The following is a 25,116-nucleotide window of genomic DNA, read 5'->3' on the forward strand; positions in this document are numbered from 1 at the left end:
AAAAACATGAATCTGTAGCTGATTTCCGGAGTTTTGTCAGTCGAAGGTGCGGGAATGGATTCGTAAGGGCGCCTCTCCCAGATTTACTGGAACTGGACTCCTGTTACTTTGGGATATTTGAGATTTCCGCTGCCTTTCTTCATGCAGCAGTGAAGCCACGCTGTGCTGGTACTTACGAGAGAGGTGCCTATGCAGAGCAATCTAAAGCACAACTGTGCTTAGTTATTTCCTGGGGTTAAAGATGCCTCTGAAAAGACACCTTTTCCTTTAGTATCTTAAAAAGCAAAGCTTCCAAATAGTGTTTTCTGCCAGGACAAGAGAAATGCCAGTTGTTTGATTTTTGTAGTATTTGTCCTTGCTGAGAGCTCTGTCCCTGCCTGAGGAGCGTCCAACAAGAAGTAAGCAGATTGAAAATGGAGGTGAGAACCTGAAATAGAAGTGAGAAAAGAGGAACATGATACAAATTTTTATTCTAAACATTTCAAGGAGGAGGAGGAACATGGTTCAGGAGGCTTCTTTGCTAACTGTTACAAAGTATTTAGAAAATATTTGGGTATTTTTAATGAAAAAATCTTTGCTTTAAAAAATATGGGAAAGATCTGGAAAACTGGACAAGATTATACTTTCTGCCACTCATATTTCATACCTTTGTACTGATGATTCAGTCCTTCCTCAATCCATTTCTTTATCAAAGCAGTGTTTCCAAGGTTTTAACAAGAAACTTTGTGATCCCTAAAGTCTACATATCACAAACAATACCAAAGTTCACTACACTATGAAGATAAATATATTCCACGTGTAGATAGGAGCTGAACCATTGTTCCTGTAACAATTTAGCATATAACCTGAAAAAGATCATTTTACTTTGTTCCATTTCTGAAATTAGGATTCCCTAGATAAAAGAAAAAAAGCCATAAAATGTATAATTTGGAGGGGGGGGGGGGCTATTCTGAAAATGTTTTGTATTAAGCAAGACATGTTCAGTGTTGGCTATAACAGCATTTTATTCACATCTGAAATACTTAGAGACAGGATGCTTAATTATTAAAATAAGTCAACATTTCCAATTCAATACTTCAAATTCTTCTTGGGACTTGATTGCTTTCTGGGATAATATGGAAACAATATTTTTATTAGTTTTTTAAAAGAGATATTCAAAATTAAATGGGATGTTCTTTAGACAATACTTCTCTTTGTGGGGAAAAAATATCAGTGATTAGAAAATAGTATCACTTATTTGAGGAGCCATCCTCATAGTGCCTAGCTATGTTTTACAACACAACCAAGTATCATCCTTCCTAAACCACACAAATTTCTAAAGGAAAATTTCTCAAGGAAATTGAAGGAATTGCCAAAAGCAAGCATTATACATTGGACTTAGAAACAAAAAATGGATGCCCACAGATAAATGAACTTCCTGTCCAAAAAAATAAAAAGTATGAACTACCTCTCCTAGGTAACTTTTAATGACCTTCTCTCCTTTTTCTGGAGCAGTAATGATGAATTTCAGCCTTGTACCTGATGTGACTGCTCTTTTTGGAGGCTTATCAACACTACAGAACACTTGTTTTCTGCCTCATAAGAGAGAGCATGGGTTTCTAAGACATGGAGGACTTTTCAGGACTGATCAAACACTTCTATGAAGACACTCAAAGTCTCATGTATAATGCACAGTGTATGTATAACTATGCTGCTTGTTGATTTACCCTTTGGTTTCTAATTAAATTGTATTTTTACTTATGAAAGGGAGAGGAGAGCTACAGTGCATTGGCCACATTCAGCAGGCCTGGAATATACAAAGGGCATAAATAGAGCAACTTCTCTACATCTGTACTGGAGTATAAAACTGATTAGCTCAGGTCCTTTCAAAGACCTTGGAGTACAAGTCACCAAGAGGCTCTGGTGCTGCCTGCCTGGTTTGCAGTCACATTGTCCTGCCAGCACGTGGTCCCGCTTTTGGCTCCCCGTGGTCTCAGCTTATGATCTATTTCCAGCTACATGCAGCTGAGGAACTGTGTCCATCATTCAAGATACCTGTGAGAGCTGCATGAAACAAACCATGAAAAATGCAGCATTGCATTTCACATATCTGCGGGTTTCTAGTTCTGGTTAGGGAAGGTAGACAAGGAAATATTATCTGAAAGATCTGGGTTGATCTGAAAGTTTCCTGTGAATGTTTTTCAGGCTGTGATTTTGAAATATTTTATGGTTTTGAATGCATATACAGTGGTACCTGGAAAACAAGAAACACTTTGGAAACTTTTTCTTGAAGAGTGGTGTTCTGAAAGTGCACAGAATACAAATCTGGAGTCCCTGTAGAGGAGGAGAAAGTGTGGAGTAAATATTTTGCTGTTAAAACCAGAAAAGATTAGTCAGTGTGACTTGATTCGAAAAACAACCATAAAATGATTTTCGGTAACCGTTAACAATTGCATTAATACCTTAAAATACAGGAAGCACTTTCAATAGGAAAACTATTCCATGTAGGTGATTCCCAGCTATAGGCACCTCATTTGCACATTGTAATGGATTAGTTAGCATGTCTCAGGAGTCTGTCTCAGGATCATATTATTACCCTCAGCTGGATAGGATGAAGGTAAGACCTGGCTGAGGATGCCATAAGCATTAAATGTGGTGTGCCGTATCAGCACTTCAGCCAGACTCACACAGAGTGAATAAAGACTTAAATATTTCTATACCTGGTTTTCTAAATTCTCATTTCAAGGATTAAGCAGGAGAATCCTGAGTCAAAAAAAAAAAAAAAAAGGCTCATGCTTTTAAATAGATGGATGTCTGTTTCCTTTTCATTATTTCAGTTTTAAATCCTTGACATAATCTGTCCATCAGTGTGGTATGATCACCTTGGGACTTTTTCCACAGAGTTTGCAGATCTGATCATCACTGGTGTACAGGCACACAGTTTTCAGTAGATTAAGAGGATAATAAACAACTTAATGTTTCGGGATGGGTGGATTTTCACATATTTCCAGTTAGCTGTTTTATAGAAAATAGCCAGGGGTGTAATAATGAAGAATCCATTACTCCTAGTACTGCATATGCCTTATATGAAGGGATGTATTTATAGGAATACAAGGCCAGGAATCCAGCAGGGCTGTGGGGGGAAAGAGGAGGCAGACACTTTCCTGAAGGCTTTTTTTCAGTATCTGTTTGAAAAGCCTCAAGCCATGAAGCTCTTGTTACTTCCCTGGGGCTCTTTCCAACAACTAATGCAGAAGAATTTTTTCCTGCTATTCTTTCTGAAAATAATTTTATATATGATTTGGTGTAAGAGAAGACACCCAGACAGAACAGTCTTTTCAGTGCTGACCTTGAAATAAAATCCCACCTTGATTTGTACAATGGGAAGAGTTTTATGTGTGACAGATAAAAAATCTCTTTCTGAACAAAAATTCTGAATCCCTATAACTGCTTTCCAACAAGTTCCCATGCTGTATCAAACTGTAGAACAAATAAATCTCATTATTATTTTCTTCAAATCTCAGTTATTGGTCTCAGAGTTGCTAAATACTTTGCCTGGGTAGCATTCAAAATGCAGAACAAATAGCTGAAAGCAAGACTTGTTTTTTCATGACTTATTAAAACGAGGTAGCTGATCATCCAGGTGATCCCAAGCACTATCACTATAGAGACAGTGCTAATCATATTTTTCATTAATGAATCCTTTTTATTCCTAGAAGCACAAAGACACAAAAAGTTATTAATTCTTTCTCTATACCATTTAATATCTATTTGAGCTTTAAACTTTCTATATATTTGGGCTGTATTGCAAAGAGATATGATTAAGGTGAGTTGAGAAGATACACTTCCCTACATTTGTTTGATGTATCATTTGGAGAAGAAATCCAGAAAAATAAATGTAACCAAATGTATCAGACTAGTCCGTGTTTAGAGTATGCAGCTTGGATGTATCTGGTTTTAATTTAAAAAGTGATGTTTACCAAGCCAATTGAAAATTAGCATGTTAGCTATTATAAGTTTTTTAGAATGCTTATAAGTTCATGCAAATGCACTTAATTTTCAATATAAGAATTAGCTGCCCATGATGTCTGAATATCCAGTTTCTCTTAAGCCTGAACAGACTCAGAGGTAAGGTATTTTGTTTGCTCCAACCATGAAAATCGTACATAGAGAAATGAAGAAATGGTACAAAGTTTTATTGAATGGATCAGTCCCATGGGATTAATAAAAATTAGAGCAATCCTTTTTAAAATAATACAGTGTACACTGAGGGTTTGTGACATACAGCCTGTGACAATACATGGAGTGTTGATGTAAAACTGAGCAAGTAAACCTGCTTCAAGCTACTCAAGAACTGGCATGGTGTTTGTCTGTGCTGAGAAATTCATAATTCTCAGTTGGCTAGACCCACTCTTCTCTCACTTTTATGGATTTAAATTAGGAATAACTGTCATTGAAGTCGACTGACACTGCAATCCAAAAAGGGGGACAAAAGCCTGAAATGTGTTCATTGATATGCACTTGTCTTGAACAAAGTCCGACCCATTGTAACAAATGGAATTCATTTTCTGCCTGTTTAAATTACACATTTCTTTAAAATAAAAGATTTTGTAAAAAATCTGAGTTTGTGACAAGAAAGTCTGAGCTAGTGACAAGAGACTGAGGAATAAATTTGCTGAATGATATGAGGAGTCCTGTGCCATCTCACCTTATCAAATTTGTCTTCTTCTTCAATATCACAGAGATACTGATTTTGATGAAGATCAAGATGTGAAGCAGGAGTGCTACTGTCAAGAGGAATGACCACAACATGGGCTTTTGCACTCTGAGATTCTGATTTTGTTCCAGTGCTGCAAGCCAGAAACTTTGAATATAAAGAGAGATAGGTTCAAAAGATACTTCAGATACATTATTCAGAATACCAAAACAAAACAGAATAATATTCCACTTTTCATCCTGAAAGACCTTACAGTGCTTTCTAGGTCTTATTAACTTAGCTCTGAAAGGCAGCCATTCCTTGAGAAATGAGGGCTTTCAATCATGCTTCTCTTTCTCTGGGAATACAAAATGATACATCAAACAAACTACATGGAGAAATAATAAGGTACAATATAACCAAATAGATATCTGGCCACCACATGCACCTTTATCTTTAGGATATATTTTATAGTAAAGAATAATAGGGCAGACCTAATGCACAAAGGCTGAAGAAGAAACAGGGACAACTTCAGAAAAACAGGGTTATCCTGTAATAACCTTCACCTCTTTTCTTTTTCATTTTCAAATAATCTCAAATTAGAAGTCACACGCCCTAAATGAGTATCACAACATGACCACCATCTGGAAGGGGGTTTGTGTTTACATTTCCTAAACAAGTCTGTCTTTCTTTTCTATCATCCACTATCTCCAAGGTACACTGTAAGCCTGATAGCCTACTTTGGTATGTGTGCACTTGAATACCTATGCCAAAAACACTGGGCAAATAGGTATATTGTTATTATGGCCAGATTTTAAATAAATGTGAGGATTAAATGTAGGTACTGAAATGTAGTTATGCACTTAAATGAAGGGGTGGGCTATCAGTTAGGCTAAGGGTGTCCACAGTTTGCACTTCAACTCACAGGGGACTGCACAGTCTTGCAGAAGGATTCAAGGCAGATGTAGATTCAGTACCCTAAATCCTTAGTGAAGAGAAAATGTGTTTCCTTCTAGTCAATGTCTAGGTTAAGTGAAGACTTCTATTTCTTTTGACTACTTAGATGTACAAAATAGTGTACCAACAGTACATCTAGAATTGTATTAATAATAAGCCATCACAAAAGGCATGGGGATAGTAAGTGTTGTAATAATATGTGAAATTAAAATTCTTCCTAGAAGAAGAAGTCAGTAGTTTAGAGCTTTTCCTTCTCTGTAAGTTGCTCCAAGTGTTACTGCAACTACTACGGCAGGGATTCCTAATTAATAAGAGAGACGTTAGCATTTTATTGTTCGGTTGCACAGGCATACCTCTCTCCCATACAAATAGCTCCTTGCCTCTGAAATTTCATAGATTTTAAGAGCTATGTTTCACCTGCACTGTACTAAGTTAAGTGGGTTTTCTGTAGCCTAGACAAAAAGCAGGACTGAGGGTTGTGAGCACTATTTTTTTGAGGGCAGCTCATGTCCATGACTTGCTGATTTTTTGCCATCAAAGAATTTCAACAGAGCTTCCTGAGCCAACACCAATGGTGAAAGAGCAAGCTCCCTCCTGGGCTGTAGTGGGCTCCCTTATCACAACTGTGCAACCCTAACTTCTGGTCAGCAGTGAGAAACTAATTTAAGAACATTCTGCACCAGACACCATTGCATTTCATACCAGATTGATGCAGAGTGTAGCTTTCGCCCTGCAAGAAGCTTGGCTGTGCAGGTTTGCCTCCTCAGTGCCTTTGCTTCACTTCTTGTCTTCCACGTCTCTGCCTCCCAGGTCACCCTAGGCAGCACATCTCATGGAGAGGAACGCCATGCACAGTTTTTTGTTTGGGTAATAAACATGCTCCTTAAAGTCTGTTCCTTCTTCATCCCTAATACAGATCTTCCAGCTTGCCATGCATTTACTGTGCTCTCAAAAGAGATCCAAAAGCAGTGAGTGAGAATCATGCTGGTTTGGATGTGTGTGACTTGTCACAGGACACACTGAAGAACATAATGCTGTGTTGTCATGCAGATACGTATGGAGGGAGCACAGTGCCACGTAGCCAGGCAGTTTTTGCTGAACTTTTCCTGGCTTGCATGTGCAGTCCGAATTCTAAATGTTTCAGGGGAATTGCCTCTACAAATGCAAGACATAATAATGGAACAATGAGGATTGAAAACTGCTTGGTGGGTGCAATCAGAAACAGTACAACACAAAAGCTGAATACACAACATGGAAAAGACAGGTGTTCCTGTACACTGCATTAGAAGAGTTTCTTGAAACAAGCTGAGATTTTCACTTTACCTAGTGAGCATCTGTCTGTATTTTTCCATTTTCCGGGTAGTTTGCATTTCCCTTTCAGTTTGCAGTGTTGCTGCTAACTGCTGTACTGACTTTAGAATGTGTTCTTTGTTTATTAATAAATAATATATAACAAATAATATCAGTGACTCATTGCTTTTGGATGTATTCAAGGCTCTGGCTGGGAATCTCTACATCAGGAATTTAAGTCCACATATGACATCACCATAACTGAAAGATTTTTTACTTAGTTTCCAGAAGCAGATTGTTGAATGCTTGATTACTGTGAAGATTTCTCCTGCACCCAACAGGCCTGTGTTGCTGTGCCAGTGACCAAGTTATCAGTTTCAGTGTTTTATCAGGACAATAAAAACAAGCTCGGGTTATACCAGTAGTGTGAGCAGCAACAGGAGATAATAAATCACGTGGCACTAACCCAGAGACACTGATTGTAATTACTCTCTGTTGATCTCCTGTCTTTACAACTCTCCCTGAATGTACTCTGTACTGTAAAAGTTGCCATATGGACAACTTTAAATCTCACCCCATCCAATTACTGACATGGTTACGAGGGAGTGTCCAGGCAGCAGCTTGATGGCTCTGAGCAGCAATAAGTACAACTGTGCAGAATTGAGTGCTGACCACAGAAATGTTGCCAGCAAGAAATAGTGCAGTAGGGCAGGCACAGCTGTGCACCAGGAGTCTGCAGGAGGATCCCCCTTGTCAGAGGTGAGTAAGGTGTTACTGGTGGCATCATAAGGAAGGTATTGCTGGTAGCATCTGGTGATATCATTGCTGCACTTCCTGGCAGTGTGGTTTTTGATTCCAGAGATGAAGATGATGTTAAAAATGAGCATAGAAAAGCAGAGACTCACTAACATTCACATTACAGATAACTTTTGAGTTTTCCTATTGGTAGGAATATGTTTAGGAGAAAAAAGGAAGAGAAAAATAAGAAAAATTGGAAAATATTTTCTCATTTTCATTTATACTAAAAGCAAGCTAGAGTACAAACTTCAATACAGACAGAAACCAAAACAATAACTTGTTTGCAAAATTACACCAACGTTACTCTCAGACAGCTTAACAAATCCATCAGTTTTGTCTGACTTTGACTAGAATACAGAATACCCAGCACCTTTTAGGACTAGGCCTTGACTGATAGCAGTTTGGGATGCATTTTATTTTTTTCTCCTCTGCTCTTTTTGGAATCCTTTTTTTCGGTGTTAAGAAGTGAAGTAGCATAAAACAAGTATTTCTAACTATTCTCCAGAGTGCAACAGAATAATAAACCTCAACTTCCAAACTTTGTCTTGTCTCAGAATCACAGAATCACAGGATCAATGAGGTTGGAAAAGACCTCCAAGATCATTGAGTCTAACCTATGACCAAACACCACCAGTATCAACTAGACCATGGCACTGAGTGCCATGTCCAGTCTTTCCTTAAACACCACCGGAGATGGTGACTCCACCACCTCCCTTGGCATGATATATATTATATACAGTATATGTATGCATATGTATAAATGTGTATTTTTATGCATATATATGTATGTATTTATATATATAAAATAGTATCATAAATAAATGCATTTAAAAGGCAGAGTCTGGAAGCTCCTACAATCTTTAAAACAATAACTTCGATGGAATTGTTCCAAATCTACATTAGCACAAGCAGGATGAGAAACATGCATTCATCTATTGTAACTACAGCTCTGCTGGCAATTTGCTCGTTGTTCAGAGGGGAATCACAGGACACCATTAATCACAAGCACATCCATCAAGGAAATTTGCTGCAATTGTGTTTGTATTAAGTCACTCACAATAAAACAGTAACACAAGCAGCTACCAGCTAGAAAAAAGATAACTATTTACACATTGTAGTACTGGGCTATGGGGAGAGGTCACGCTGGTGGTGGGACACTGTGACACATTTTTAAAACCTAGTATTGAGATAGTGAACTGAAAATCTCAACGTGTATCACAGACCTGTGTAGCAATAATAGCACTCTAGCTCTGTGTTGTCAGTGCCTGGCCAGGGCAGTAACAGAGGTGTAAGCGGGTACCAAGCCATGCTATGTGATTTAGCTATTTTAAAAAATACTATTTGCTAATCAATAATATTGTAATATGGTCTAAACTGACTACTTTTAATTGTTTTCTCAAACTACATGCAGAGCAGAATATTGTAACTTAGTGCAAAACACTTGCAGTTTAACATCTTCCCTCTTACCTAGTGAGTGTTTGAAACAAAATTGTAATAACCAGACCAGCCATGGACAATCCAACACCAGTATAAGAAATATAATCCAAAGGCTTTGCATATTTTTATTTGATCTGAAATGCCTAGAAAATAAAATTTTATCAGTTATATCAGATGAGAAGAGATAAATTTCTTTCTGAAGTTTGTGTTTCTGGTTGCACATAGAAACAAGAACGTTCTAGTAAAGTTTGATTATTGCTAGCCACTGCCAGAATTTTTATCACACAGAATGATTATAAAAATAATAAAAAACTCCAAAACTAGAGAAATTTGTGAAGAACACCAAAAAGAGATTTAACAATGCTGATCAGGTATTTATCAAAATAGGAGATAAAATTATGCATATTAAAATGCAAGGTGACACGGACTGGACAAAGCAGCTTTTAACTTTTCATACTGGTGAGCATTCTAAATTTTGACTTCTTCTTTTGATATTCTTACAGTAAAATGTTACAAAGAATTATAAATTGAAACCAGTCTATGTTTGTATAGCGACAATAAAGCAGCAAGTAAATGTAAATGTATTCAGCAAAACAGAAAATGCTGTTGTGTTTGCATAAACAGATGGGAATCTTTGTTAGAAGTCACTTTGTGCAAAAAGGACATGCCTAACATAAAGGGAAATACAGAAACAAATAAATAGTAAAAATATGGAAATGCTGTTCTGTGAAGACGGTAAAAATGAACTCTGAAATGCTGGCATGCTGAAGTTAGTGACCACAGGTACGTGGTTTTATCCAGGGTGTGTTTTGTTTAGAGAAGCTGAAATAAATACTGAAAGAATAACAAACGTCAGAAACAGACAATCATTCCAAAATAGTCTTGTTAGTACAAGAGGGCAATGTATAAAACTTTACGGTTGAAAGCTTAATATTTACAGAGCAAGTGCTTTTATAAGCATATAAGCAAAGGGAGTAGTTAATGCTAAATCCTCTGAGTTATTTACCCAGCACAAGGCAGTGCCACAGCTAGACCAGATTCCAGGCTACTCTACTGTTCATCTGGGGGCACTTTAGCCTTTAGACAAACCCTCATTCAACCACCAGCTGCAGCAATGGAGGTGCAGAGCTGGAGGCTACACCAGCTGAGCAAGGGGAATGAATTAGGCCAGCCCTTCCCTGCTATGGAGCTGCACAAGCAGGTGGCACAGCCACAGGTCGTGTCAGAGGAAGCCAGGACTTGCCAATACATTTGGCTATTCAGCAGCTTGGGCACAACTTGCCCGATTTGCCAGATCTGCCGTGGGGCAGAAACAAGTACATGGGGACATCTTAAACTCCTGTGCATTCTAGCTGAGTGCACCTATGCCCTTCTATTGCCATGCTGGTCTTAGAGTTAAAAACAACCAACCAACCAAAAACATTAAACAACCCTGGACTCTTCCCTTTCAAGAAAAGACGATGCCCTATCATCAGAACAGCAAAATTAGTGGTGTGATTACACCTGCATCTCAAGAACTGGTCTCTCCCTTTTGCACAGCCAGCAGTACTCCAGTCGTTTCGAGTGTAATCCCAAACGACGTAGGCGTGATCACACAGCTGCAGTTCGGATGTGGCGTACCAGGGACTGGGATCACAAGGGGAAAAGGGTCTATAGAAACACAGAGATGGCACCAGCAAACAGTGTGTACTGACAGTGATTTGATTTTGAAAGGGAAGCTGGTGCCTACCAAGGGACATACGGGTTTCCAGTAAACCTTATGAATGATATCAATAACAGCATATTTGGCATTTTAAACTTGCTTTATATGCCTTTCTCAGTTAAGATTGCCAATGAAGTTACCAATTCCTGTGATTTGTTCAGGTAATTAGGATTCAGGCTCCCACTGACTCCCACAGCATTAAACAACTGCCAGTTGAATTCCGTGTAAGCCAAACAACAGCTTTCAGTTTGTGGTAGCACTGTGTTACTGCCAACCGGAGCTGGATCCGCACTGGAACAGGAAGCAAACAATGATAAACGATAAACCCATCCCACCACTTCTGCCACACAGTGGTGCTCAGGCATTCATACACCAAATGCAGTCATTTTCAGACAACAAACTTCTGCTGGGTACTGCAATTAGAACCACTTTTTAATGAGCAGAAAGCAGCTTGGAGTGCAAATAAGTGAACAAAACCATTCATGGTATTAGGTAGTTCTGTTTAAAATTATGAATAGAAGTAGGAGTAAAAAAATCAATTATAAGTTTGTTTCAGTAATTTCCTTAGAAATTACACATTTCCTGCATCACTTACCTGTATGGTTCCATGGTGATGATTACTGATCTGTCATATGTATTTATTTGACCTTAAAAGCTTTGTTAAATGTTGTAAGAAGAAGCCAACTACTGTTTTCTGGAGAAACCATGCCAAACATGAATGCATATTATCTAAAAATTTTGGGGTTTTGGCAAATGGACACTCACATAAGAGCATTTCCTGCAAGAAAGTAGTAACACCTGGAATCAGTTCCTCGTGGAGGAAGTCAAAGCACACAGTGGTTTTAACTGGAAGTAGGAGTTAAAAGATAGCATGAAAAATGAACATTCCCCACATTAATATGTATATTGGACTATGCCAGTCATGTTGACTTTTTCTTGTTTTCCAAGATTTTGGTAGTCTTCTGGAGAGAAAGACTGTCCTCCAGAGACCTGGTTTTTCATTCTTGATATAGGACTAATGGACCCTGGGACAAATCCACTCTGGCATACCTATAACATTTTATGGAATACAGTTTTGCTCACAAAGGTCCCAGTTTAGCAGTACGGAGTCAGTAATATCAGCTGTTTAATACAGAAGTTGAAGAACATTTTCTATGCCACATTATCTAAGCACACTTCACTTGTGTCAGTATACATCCCACAAACTCTGTCAATTGCTTATTGCCAAAAACCAAAGCAAAAAAAACCCAACCCCCTCTCTGCTGGAATCTCTTTCCCTAAGTCCTGAAGAATGCAGCAGGGCCAGGGCAGCCTGTGGTTCAAACTGGCCATGGTGTTTCTCACCTTGGGATTGAAGGCTATTTCAGCACTGCTCGCTACTCCACCATCGATATTGCCAGAGATGACTCGTTTAGACAAACTGTGGAGACTCTGATAAACCGTGGACAGGAGGAGTTTGTCATTTTGGTACAGGACAAATCCAACTCTGCCACTGTCTGATGAACCTTTGCAAGGCAAAGAGAAAACTAGGTATAGATGGCAGGTATCAGAGAAGCTGGTGCTTTTGGAGAAGCCTACACAATGCTGTCGCACATATTCAGCATTTACAGATTCTTGTTCAGATTTTTTTTTAGAATCCATATAAGTAGTAGAGAATGGCTGCTCTTCCCGTGAATGTCAAGAGACATCTTCAATTTTTGCTGAGGTGGGGTGTGAAAATAATTATTACCATTCTCTTAATGTCATTTCTGGGGGAAAACACTGGTAAATGAGGAAAATAATATCCTAAATGCCAATATATGCACACAGTCCAAATGGCCAGACTTTTAATAATACTGAATGAGAAATAGTCACACCAGGGACGTTTACTGCTAGTGAGAAGTCAGAGGAGACTGCCTGGTTTTTTGCCTTCAGATCCCACTTTTTGACTGCGTTTCTTTTGCACACTTCTAGCAAATTAGAGTTCACTACATTATTTAAATCACTCAACTGTAGCTTAAGTGAGGAAGCAAAATCCTGGATTATATAATAGATTTTGTTATTGATTTTATGGTTTTGATTTAAGATCAAGAGGGACTGATTTGATCACTCTCTGATTTGATCATCAGGTGAGACTAATGTAACTGTATATCAAGAAAATATCATAAATGTGCACTGAATATTGAAGAAATCTGTTGGGACTTTTTTTAAGACAAGCTTTTGACATCTGTCTGTCTTGAGAGGACTGTTATGTGATACTGGCATTATGATAAAGGCTTTAATTACATGATCACACTGTTTTTCCACAATATTGTTGTCTGAAACAGTGAACAGAAGTGGCAGTGAACAGTTAATGAGTTATTCAGTGATTTTTTTATTGTCAGTGCTGGGTGTGTGAGGTTACTTGGTTTATGTCTTCACATCTTATTCTAATCCTGCTGAGAGGACTGAATTATTCATTTCCCTGTGGGCTTGTTTACCATTATGGTGTCTAAGTGCTCTACTAATTTCACCTTTGTTATACTGTTGTGATGTCTCAGTGTTGCTGACACTACACGGAGAGACTGAGGACAAGTCTGCTGGTTTCTGGTGCCTGGTGTGAAACTCTTGTGATGTCAGAGAAACGCATGTTTGAAACTCAGCTCTCCCACACCCACCAGCTTCTGAAGCAAATGAAGCAGAGGAACTATAACCTTTTTCTTTTTTCCTCTCCTGGTCAATACCAATTTATCCTCTGAGCACTGCAGAGTGCAGTGGACATCTGGAAAAATCCCAAGTGGTTAATCCAATTCGCAGGTGGTAGGATGTGGATGTCCTGGCTGACACCTGACAGTAGTAGTAATTTTAGTTGAAATGGTTGATATATTCAGATTTCAGGCAAAGTAAGTATGTACTTGCTCTTGATCTCAATGTTTGTAGAGGTATGGACAAAGACTCAACACACTCTCAATTTTAGAAAACAAAACAACTGAAAAAGTCCCAGACACCAAAAGCATTCTAGCCATTTCATGTACTTTTTCATTCTTCTATAAATAAGATTATCCAGCTCATTTGACACGTGCATTTCTTGTACCAGGCGTCAGCATGCATAAAAACCAACCAGCTAAGGGTTTTTTTCCCCAAAGGAGATTTTTAGTGAATATTCATTAAAAATTTTCCCAGCTGCAGTTTTCAAAAGAAGAAAGAACTTACTGTTACTTAAAATGTTGAACAGTATCTGAACTTCAGTACTGAGGCCACCAATCAGCCCAGGAACATTTTCCTGTATTTCCAGTTTTGTTGACTGATACTTTCCCAGTGCTATATTTGCCACCATTAGCAGTGTATGAGTCAGGATTTATGGTTCATACTGCTGTGTCCAGGTAAATCCAACAACCCACAGGACTTACTTCTCTGTGCCAAAACCAGAATCATAGAGGACCCTAATTTCAGTGGAGCAGACTGGATTGCAACATTGGCTGTGAGATGTTGCCAGTCAAAGAAAACTCCTCCATTGTTTTCATGAGGCATCAAAATAATGAGTGGGATAAAAGTTATCATTATTTGTTATTATACAACTACAGGTTCAGTTTCTGAGCTTCCCCTCTGATTTGGTTCTCCAGTGGGAAGCACTCCTTGTTTCCTATCCATACCCTTTCTCTAACGCAGAAGAATCCAGCAATGTGTATGTTGGTGGAAATTGGAAATTAAACATTGGCGTTGAAAGCTAAAAATATTTTGACTTGTTCACAAACTGCTTTCAACCTAAACAGAAAGGGAAATGCTGTTGACTGCATCTAAAGAAAATGGCAAAAGCTGAAGTTACCTGGTTGTAGCATTGACAAGATTACTGTGGATGAATTCTGTTTCGTTGGCATCCAAGAGTTGACTCGCTGTAGCCATTACTGCCACAGACGCCTGAGACATGCGGAAAAAAAAGGCAATATTCAAATGCAGTTGAATAAATCACCCCATGTGCTACACACTGAATGGGCAAAGTAAGAACAGTTAACAAGCATTGCTTGAAAGTACACAACAGAGTAGAAAAGCAAAGGAAGCCATTCAAGAAACCACAAGCTTTGTGCCAACGGGTTTGTAAATTCCACACTTCTATTAACTTAAGAAGGATTAAATTATCAACTTAAACATTAAATGGTGCTCATATTAAAATTTCAGATATACATCTGAACAGCTGATAAATTTACACTCCGCTCTGAGAACAGACCCAACAGTGATTCCACAAGTACGTGCTCAAGGATGCTTAAATAACTCTGTTAAATGGCAAAATTAGAGCATTGTTTGTAGTGTTATGTACAGTTAAGAAAAAGGACAGTGTCTTTTCTGCTGGTAGAGGGGGGACAGAATTGATATCCCAAATATTAAGCCCCACAAGTCTTATTTTAGTCCTCACAGAAGTCACCTGAAAGTCTTCTGGAACATTTGGCTTTTTCATAATCTGCACTGCTATATTTGCAGCAGCAGTGATGTTCTCTCTGGTCAGTTGGTCTGGCACGGAGGTGAGGATTTGAGTGTTATTTGCAGTAACTGAAACCTTGCTGGAGCATGCAGTTTCAACCTGTGAGGAAAATGTCATTCAACAGAAACAAAATGAAAAGCGGAAAAAGAGTCACCACCTCATAACATTCTCACAGAAAATAAAAATATACAAGTATTTGGCCATCTAAAATGTTTATGTTAATGTCAAGTACATGTTATTTGCAAATTCTCCCTAGAGATTGTTTTCATGAATTCATGGAGTATCTTGGGTTGGAAGGAAGCCCTGGGGGTCCCCTAGCTCAGCAGGGCCTGAAACCAGGCTGCTCAGGGACTCACTTTGAATATCCACAACCTCCCTCAGAAAACTGCTCTTGTTTGAACAGTGTAAAGAAGAAAAATTTTCTCTTATCTAACTGGAATTTCCCATATTGCCACTTGAATCTGTGGGCACTCATCCTAAAACTGCACACCTTGAAGAACAGCCTGGCCCCATTGTTCTCCACACCTTGCCATGAAGTAGCAGCAGGACCTCTCCTTTGTCTTGAAGTTACTGAGTTCTGAGTCTATAAACTTCTGTACACTTTTCATTGTTCCTTAAATAACTACAACAGGATTTTTTGAAAGGCCATCAGAGGAACTTGAGAAATGTCCCCTGGAACAATCATGCCTCCCAACACAGTGCTTATAACCTGCACTGAGTACATTATCCTCACTTCAGCACATTATACAGAGTGTCAGCTTGGAATAAATATCAAAAAAACCACCAACAAAACAATAAAATATTCTTCTTCTGGAGATACCAGTAAGAATTGCTATAAGCACTGGCTGGATCCAGTTTGAGTTAGTTAGCACTGAATGGAGTAAATGTCTGTTGCATCTTAAGAGCCTAAACATAAAAGGAAGTTGAGTCATATGATATATGATATATGATATATATGATATATGATATGTGAAGGTGTAGCTAGATAACAATAAGAGACAGAAAATCTGCCAGTCATCAGGTGAAGTCCTCTATTTCTTAATACTGCCAATGAATATCTCTACTGAATTGCTTCAATAACTGAATTGTTCTCAAATTATTTATGTTGGGAAGCTACCAAAATCAAGATTAATTCTATCATGCAGCTTTGAAGCGTTGATAAAGCTTGGAATGGTAGGTAAGAAAAGTGAATGTGTTGCACAGGGAGGAAGGAAATTTGCTTTTATAATTACTGGAGATGGTATTATTTGACTTGAAAACATCTGCCTATGCATGATGGACCAACAGCACATCATGAACACCTGTGTTCACTGTTCTTGCTTATGACTTTTAGCATGACCTTGGATTCAAGGTAAATATTTCAATTTAAAAGTAATCAAATCCTTTTAAACCTGGTCTCTGGATCACTAGCATGAGCACCTCCTCCTCCCATTCCCCAGATCCCCAAGCAGCCCTCAGCTCACTAGATGGCAGCCCGACATCACAGCTCCCAACAAAACCCCACATTACTGATGGCAGCAGAAAACCCATAGGTCACACCTTACTGGCACTAGAAATAGATACTGCTAATATTACATATTACTTTGAGCCATTTAGTGAAGGTTATGTACTGGGAAAATGTAATATTGAGCTCAAGGGTTTCTCAGGAAAGGATCCAAGCGGGTGAAGCATTGGGTTGAAGGTACAGTAGTCAAGCAAAAATGTGCAAGAAAAGGGACTTCTCTTATTTAAAGGGACAGCACCTGGTGAATTTTTTTTCCTTTTTTTCTTTTTTTTTTTTTCAGTTGGGACTAGTGATAAGGAAATGAAACACAGAAGCAGCAGAAGGGAAGCAGTCACTGTAATGTTCTTAGTCATGTTCAGCTCTCCATGTTTTGCAGATACACAGAGCTAAACCTTAGAGCTAGACTTAGGGGGTTAGGGATTTTATGGATTTTATGGAATGTATGGATTTTATGGATGCCATTCATACAAGAGAGTTTGAATCTGGATTCTTGATGGACAGAAACGTTGATGGAATGGAAAGGCTTCACTCTTAATCCTTCTGAACATGTTGGTGTCAGTATCACCCTCATGCCAGTCTTCTCCAAATCCCTTGCATGTTCTCATCAATTTGGCACCCTGGGTCGGCCTCACCTCTGCTCAGAGGCATTTGCTGTGAACTGGGAACCTGACTGAGGAAATTGAAGGCCAGTTAAGAAATAAGAAAAAGGATGCTGTGTCCAGGCAAGCCCAAGCAAAATAAAATGATCACTGTTGGAAATTCAGGCCATTTGCAAAGCAGACACATGCCAAGAATGCCATTGGAAAAGGCTTTGGTCATTTATTTTGCTTTCTGCAAAGTTTTGATTAACATAACATATATTTCCTGCCTCAATTTTCCATTCCCACTCCCCTTTCTTTCCCCAGGATGTTTAAATACTAGTTTAATATTACCTGTGATGCTAAGGAGTCCAGCTTTTCATTACAATTCAGAATTTGGTGGGAGGCTTTAAAGTAGGAATTTTCCTTTCTCTGGAGCACGTCTGGATTGTTACTGAAGCATTATCTGTAATTTTGTAAAAGCAGAAAGATACGCATTTGGTACAGAAGCTCTCACACATACACATGACCTCACTGGGAATTAAAACTGTTCTGTGGGTGTGACACCCTATGCAGTGTAATTTTCTGTTTGCTTGTAAAATTTTGTCTTTCAGTGTTACAAGTGACCATCAATTATTTAACTATTTATTGTTCTTTTTAGAGCATATATTTTACATTCATGTACACAGTCCTGTCAGAGTGGCTGACATTCTTTATGTCAAAGTCAGACAGGCTTTCATTATGTTAGAGCTGCAGAAACACATCTCTTAACTGGGGGGCACTGGCATCAGCACTGAGCTGTCAGAAAGACTCTTCACCATGTCCTGAAAAACATTGTTTATAATTCATGAAAGAAATGTAAAGGACATGTGGAGCAGCCATGCAGCATTTATTCCTCTACACAGTCTCTGAATGCTGAGACAGGTCGTGGAACCACAGTTGATGGAAAGCATCCTGAATCCTAATGCTAAATAGTAGGATATAAACAGATTGTTTTTCTATTAAAAGGCTGTTCAGGAGCTGACTCTCCTCCCAGCCCCAGACAGGCACAGATCCATCTCAGCATGTGTACCTGAAATTCTCTGCATTTGGGGTAGAAAGCTTTGTAGAAAAGTTTGTGCTATGGAGTTCTGGCTTCAAACACAGACCTCTCATCTGGTCTAATAATCCAACATTGTTCACAAACCTTACATTTACTTTTGGGAAGTGGAAGCAAAAGGAAAGAAACACATACCATTCACAATATGAGGTATACATTTTTCTTAGGAGTGACCATATTTACCCACTATAATCCGTTCAAAAGTGAAGGTTTTTATATTGCTTTCAGAAATGTTCACTGTCTCAGTACTGTAGTCACAAAAATTAACTGCACAGAAAAAAATATATATAGATATATCCAAATGAAATATTTTTAGGATAAGGATCAGTTTTCAAAAATAAAATGGTGCTGAGACAATAGAAGCTCATTGAATCTTTTGCCCTAAATGAAATAAAAGCAGATAGGTAAATCTTGTCTAAACCCAAGCTGCTAAGCTGCCTCAAGTGATATTTTTGAAATCAATGAAGTCTTAAAAGCCCATACTCTTTGCCATCTCTTTTATTTTCACTGCTTTAGTCCTAGAAAATTTGTGACAAATTGTAAAGCCTCACCTTTGGTGTCTTAATACCCAGGCAGAAATCAGATTTGATAACCTAATGCCACAGAATACAGCAGGGGGGCAAAATTACACACTTTTGAACAATTAATGGGAAACAGTCCTTTGGTGACTCTAAACAGCGATGGGTTGGATATGGCTTCTGGTGCAGGAAGTTTCTGCCCTGCTGTCTGCTGGACTGGGACAGGCTGGCCACCCCAGACCCCACAGCTGATACTGGCTACATCTAAAAGCAGCATGATGAGCCTGGTGAACCCTGACCTGACCCAAGAGAGGAGCCTATTACATTCTCATGTACCACACTGCTATAGCTTAACACAAATTTGCCTCACAAAACTGCAAACACTTGGGAAAAATATTGCCGCATATGCCGAAAATTTTTGCTTCATCTTAGGACTTGCAATATCCTGTTTTTGCTAACTTTTGCTAATTCAGACCACATTTCAGCTGACTATGTCCCATTAGCAGGACTGACTCCAAGCATATTTATGGTCAGGGTCCTGAGGGGGCTTAGGAAAGCTGGAGTGTTCTCTGTGTTCTGGCATGGACTTCCTTGTCAGGTTACTTAACTTTGTGGATCTTGTTTTCTACAGGGCCTCAGTTTCCCATTATACAATGACACTTTCCTTCTACATGAATTATTATGAGCAAATAAGGATGCATGATGCTGTGAAGATGAGGCTGCCTTACAGCACCATCCCTGAGTCTTGCTTGCCAGAAGGTGGTTAGCAGGACAAGGTGTCTCAAAAATCTGGTGGAAGGAACCTCTGGAGGGCATGTAGGCCAAACAGAGGCTCCACATCCTCACCAGGAGACATGCTGCAGTGACACGCTACCTTTTTAAATCCAAGCATTTCTCCTAATGCTCAATCTCAGCATCTCAAACTGCATCTTATGACTTCTGTGTCTCGCTTTACCTTCTGGCGGTGCAGAGAAGGTTTGGGTTTGATGGTCTTTGCAACTCCTTCTCAGCTGGAGGCTGCTGTTAGCCCTGCCCTCAGTCTCCTCTTCAGCACAGTGAACAAGTTCACCTCCCTTCCATACTTCCTGCAGGCCACCTGTCCAAAGCCCCGTAGATGCTAAAAAAGCTGGCAGATTTATTTTCCCAGCTTTTTACAGCTGCTTGTGAAAGTCTCCTTTCTCACGCAAGCTAGCTGAAAACAGGGTAGAGGGTTTTGTAAACCAAGACTTTATCTCACAGGTGCAAACTTGTTATGCACAGTCTTGTTTTCCACACTGAAGAAAATATTTTGAAATGGGTGCTGTACCATTCAGCCAATCACTCTGGGAGGTGTATGGTCAAGCACCTAATGATGTTATGCAAACAAAGCTGTATAAACAAATCTGTAATTAATTAAATAATCCCATTTTATCCTGGACTTCTGTGTCGTTCTTCACGCTGTCCCTGCGGACAACAGTGACAAAGCCCCTCACTGACCTTACTGCATCCTGCTGAACCCTCTCCAGCTTCCCTAAGTCTGGTTTACCTGGCTTGCTGGTGGCAAACCTTAGCTTGTATTTCCCCGTGGTGCCTCACCAATGCCAGGAGGGGCAGGGTAAAAGTGTCCATCAACCTGTCTCCCTCCACATAACACAGCTGCTCTTCCACCTTGTTTGCAGAGAACCACATGCTGTTGGCTCATATTGAACTTGGCATCCACCATCACTCCCAGGTAGTTTCCAGCAGGCCTGCTTCTCAGCCAATTCCAGCAAATTCCTGGTCTGTACCAATGTCCCTGGCACAGAGATCGGCACTTATTCCTGTTGGACGCTGTGAGGTTTCTGTTGGAATGATCTTCAGGTTTCTCAAGTTCTTCTGCACCTAAGCTCTGCCATTAACTATGTCAGCAATGCCTCTGCCCCGCTCCAGGTTCAGTGTTGTGGGCATACTTGCTGAGTGGATGTGCTGTATCATGGTCCAGGTCTTTGATGAAGACACTGAATGATTCTGCCCTATTATTGACCAGTGAGTTGTTCTACTTTTACAATATCCTGATCAAGTCACTGATTGCTACCCCTTGAGTTTAGCTGTTGAGGTAATTTTCAGCCCAGTGAGTTGTCCATTCACCCAACCTGTGTGTCTTCACCTACCAAACAAGAATGCTGAGGGACATGGTGTCAAAGGCATCTCTAAAATCAAAGTGTATTATATCTTGTTACTTTTCTGTTGTCTACATAGACAGTTACTCAGTCAGATTGATCCTGCATGTAAATCCATGCTGTTCCTGATGATCTTCTGGTGTCTCATATGCATGGAAATAGACTCCAAGAGGATATGTTCCAAAATTCTTTTAGCACCTGAGGTAAGCCTGACTGGCTTATGGTTCTCCCAGATCTCCTTCCTACCTTTCTTAAAGGTGAGCATAATATGGATCTTTTTCCAGTTCTCTGTGGCCTCTCTTCATCACCATAGGTGTCAGGAGTCCCACAGGGGCATCAGCCAGGTCTTTCAGCTGTCTTGAATGAATCCTCTCTAGACCCATGGATTTGAATGCCTTTGTGGTGATCCTGCCTTCCCTCTGATGGATGAAAGCCAAGAATAAGTTGCTATGAACACATATGCATTCATACATGAATAGGTACTCATACAGGAGTACCTATTCAAACTTTATTTTTTTCTCTGTCTAATTATTCAAGCCTTGATCCAAAAGTGCTTTGGGCTGGTTTATATGCTTATACTACTTGATTTCAGACTTTAAAAAGAGAGTCCATCTGAAATAAAATTTTCCCACTGATGCAAGTCTCAAATCATTCCAAATATTTTGACTTCATTTGGATCACCCAGATTAAAACAGAACAAAATGAAACAAAACAAAGCAAAAAAAAAAAAAAAAAACCAACCAAACAGAACAAACCACAAGTAAGAATAAAACCAGGCCTTTTGTCATGATTTGTGAAAGAAAATAACCAGGACATAATGTAGAAAAGCAATGAATTATGACCCAAGTGGAAATTTTTCATCATTGTTGGAACAAAAGTAACTGGGTTACAAAAGTTGTCTACGCTGTATGCCTCGCTCTCTTTTCCTGGCAATAAACCAGATCACCTAGATCACCTCCTCCATACTTCCAGCACATGACTGCCTTTTCTTCCAGCCTCCTCAACACCTTTAACAGTATGATCTCATGTTCTTTATGCTCCATCATGTCTCAGCCCCTCTCACCTCTTAGATCCATCTTTATATTCTCAGTACATAAAATATACGTCTCCATTTTGTTAGGTGGTGAAGAGGAAACAAATGTCATGGGTAGTTTATGCATCTTAGTGACTAGACTGGGTTGACTGGCCATGTGGCCTCCACCTCCTTACTGATGGCATAAGTCTCCTTTCCTTTTCCTCTTTGAGATATTTATAGGGTTGGTCTTCTGTGCCCAACTACTGATATGTACAAAACTCAAAAGATTTTGAGACCTTTAAGATCTGTAACCACTTAGTAAATTTAGTTGAAACTGATCAGCAAGTTAAAGAAGGTGCCAAGAAAGTGGAACAGCAGACAGATGGACAGTATAAACATTGCTTAGGAACACAGAGTAAAATTCAGGGTTTGTAACTTCAATAATGTTTGTTATGATTTCAAGTTAATTGCATCTGTCCAAACATTCCTACCTCATGCATTTTAACAACTATTGCTATTAAAATCTATTCTTTAAGGCAATTCACAGCAAATCAAATACAGAACACTAGAGCAGTGAACAAAGGGAGTTATGGAATCATCATAACGCTTTGTTTCCAGTGCTGAAATTCAAGCCATGATTATTTAAGCCAACTTCTCTGAAACATTTTGCCCAAATACTCCAATCAGTCGTGAACTCATTCAATCCGTCATTGTCTGTTGGATGTGCTGCCCATCCTGTCACAAGGGAAATGACATGGAAGACCTGGACTTTCCATCTACCTATCCATCTTCACCAAGCATATTTTCCTGGATACACTGCAGATATTTTGACATCCATCTGAGCAAATATGTCACATTGTTTGACAAAAGCAAAGCTGACACATGACGGTGCATTTGTGTGTCATACTGGCCACATTGTGGGTTGTTGGCCTGGGAAAGTATGAGCTGGGGATTTTACCAGCTCTGGAGATCCTGCAGCTTGGTGAGCTGGCAGCCTCCCAGCACAGGGCAGTGCAGAGAATGTTGTGGCAGAGGGGACTGAAATGGGAGTCAACCAGGACAGTGCTATTCCAGGTGTGGGAAATTTGACTCATCCAAGACCAGCACCAGTGGCAGCAGGAGCTGAAGGCAGGCATTGTCCTGCAGCGTGCTGAGGTGGATGGTGTCCTCAAACACAGGGCAAATCCAGACACGGCAACAGTGGTCACTGAGGTCTGAATCAGATTTTCAAATCACTGTGATCTTCAAACAGGGGAATTCAAACAACAGCCAAATTAGCTAGAAACAGGCCACAGATTTTTGAAACCTGTAATGTCTTCCCCAGATATATTACTCCTTTGAGGTGGATGAAAAAAACAGCATCACCAAGCAAGAAGAGGCATGGCACTGCTTGCAGATCTGACCCCGCTGAGCAGGTCTCATCAGCAGGAAGGGTCAGGGATCTCCCAAAGTGGAGGGGTTCCCAGAAATTATTCCAGCTGCCCATGCTGCCTGGCTTGTAGTGACCTATAGGACAAAGAGATCCCACCTACTCCTCTGGGCACACTCAGGCTCCATCCTGACAGCTGCCACTGTTGGCACAGAAGCACAGAGGTTCCATGGGTTCTGTAGTGCCTACATAAATAAAGAATCAAGCTATGTGTATATGAATCTTCATTAATGGGTATGTAAAACAATGTATCTATTTAATTTTATGAAGGAAAGAAGGGAACATGATATTTTTGAAGCCTCAGCTAAAAAATATATATGACCCATAATCTCACCCATATACTCAGTCACTTGCCCCTAAACCAATGGCATGAACGTGGGGTCAAAGCTTCCAAACATGAATTTGTGTTCCCAAGCTAATGTAGGTGGGAACAGTTTTGTGTAGATGCTGAATGAGCAGGAGTGTGGCCCTCCAGATCAAACTTTTGAGCCCATAAAAAACCCAAATTACTTCAGCAGGAATTCACGGGACCAAGAAGGCAAAACAATGCTGCAGATTCCCAGTGCTGAAGGGCCTAGAACAATAACAAGGACATGGATAGTCACACATCCAAGAATCAGATAAAGATGCTATTATTTAAACAGGCATTATAGGATAGAACAGAAAAAACCCCATGCCCCATCTCTGCCATAGCCTCTGTACCCATTCCAGGACAGGTGACAATTTTTATCCTGTCTTTTGGCAGAAATAGTAGGTTTTCTTCAAAGTAGTCATTGAACTGGCTGCCACAGCTTCAGGAAACAAAAAGGCACTGTCTAAGCAACAGTAGGGAAATTGCAGACCTCAGAAATTTCTGAATATATTGTGTTATTTCCTGTGAACAGTGAGCTCTGAAAATGTTAAGGTTTTTTTAGAAAGAGACTGATAAATCTTGAATGGCTAAGGGGTATTCTGCAGCAGGGATTGCAACAGGAAAGGGTTTGGTGGACCTCAGTCTTAAAAAGATGGATCCAAGATCTGGGGGATCTCCACAGACCAAGATTTCCTCACAGTCAATCTCACCAGGTCCCTAAGTGAAGGATGGAGTTGGAATCCTTTCCAATAAGGTTCACAGTGGAAATTGCACACCTATGCACTGGGTGTAGTGTATGGCTTCAAATAATGCAGAAAACTGGATTTGAGGACTGACATTTGATCTGATATTTTAATGCCTGTGTTTTGAGACACTGGCAAACTGAGTAAAGCCAGAACATTCAAAAGTAAATGGCGCTGCCAGGAACACGTGTCACTGTGTATTTCTAATGTTCTCCCTGAACTAAAGAGATTGCTTAACTTCTTACTCTTTAATGGGATTCATATAACTGGAGGATTATTGCAAACTAATCAGCTGTGCCACGTGGCAGAGGTAATTCTGTTCTTGGCACTCTTTGCTCAGCTCTTGCTCATGTTATTGCTATTTAGCAGTCGTGTTTCAGGCTGTCTCTGCTCCACTGCAGCCAGATGTCTCTGGTGATAGTGGAATAACCTCTAAGTGTCACTAG

The 25,116-nt window shown here is 39.6% G+C and overlaps 1 protein-coding gene across 1 annotated transcript; it reads right to left on the reverse strand.

The window, feature by feature from the left end:
- Positions 1-36: 36 nt before the first annotated feature.
- Positions 37-20,695, reverse strand: ADGRG7 (adhesion G protein-coupled receptor G7; the record flags this gene model as incomplete). Its single annotated transcript, XM_082279035.1, is given in 20 exon segments — positions 37-187; positions 2,234-2,313; positions 3,535-3,691; positions 4,688-4,843; positions 5,870-5,933; positions 7,497-7,833; positions 7,837-7,861; positions 9,188-9,282; positions 9,286-9,300; positions 10,627-10,776; positions 12,204-12,364; positions 14,031-14,138; positions 14,219-14,293; positions 14,296-14,333; positions 14,644-14,735; positions 15,238-15,393; positions 17,731-17,772; positions 17,775-17,842; positions 18,650-18,742; positions 20,569-20,695. Coding segments are annotated over 20 exon segments (2,190 nt in total).
- Positions 20,696-25,116: the final 4,421 nt, after the last annotated feature.

Source organism: Coloeus monedula, assembly GCF_965178545.1.
Source record: "Coloeus monedula genome assembly, chromosome: 3".
Lineage (NCBI taxonomy): Eukaryota > Metazoa > Chordata > Aves > Passeriformes > Corvidae > Coloeus > Coloeus monedula.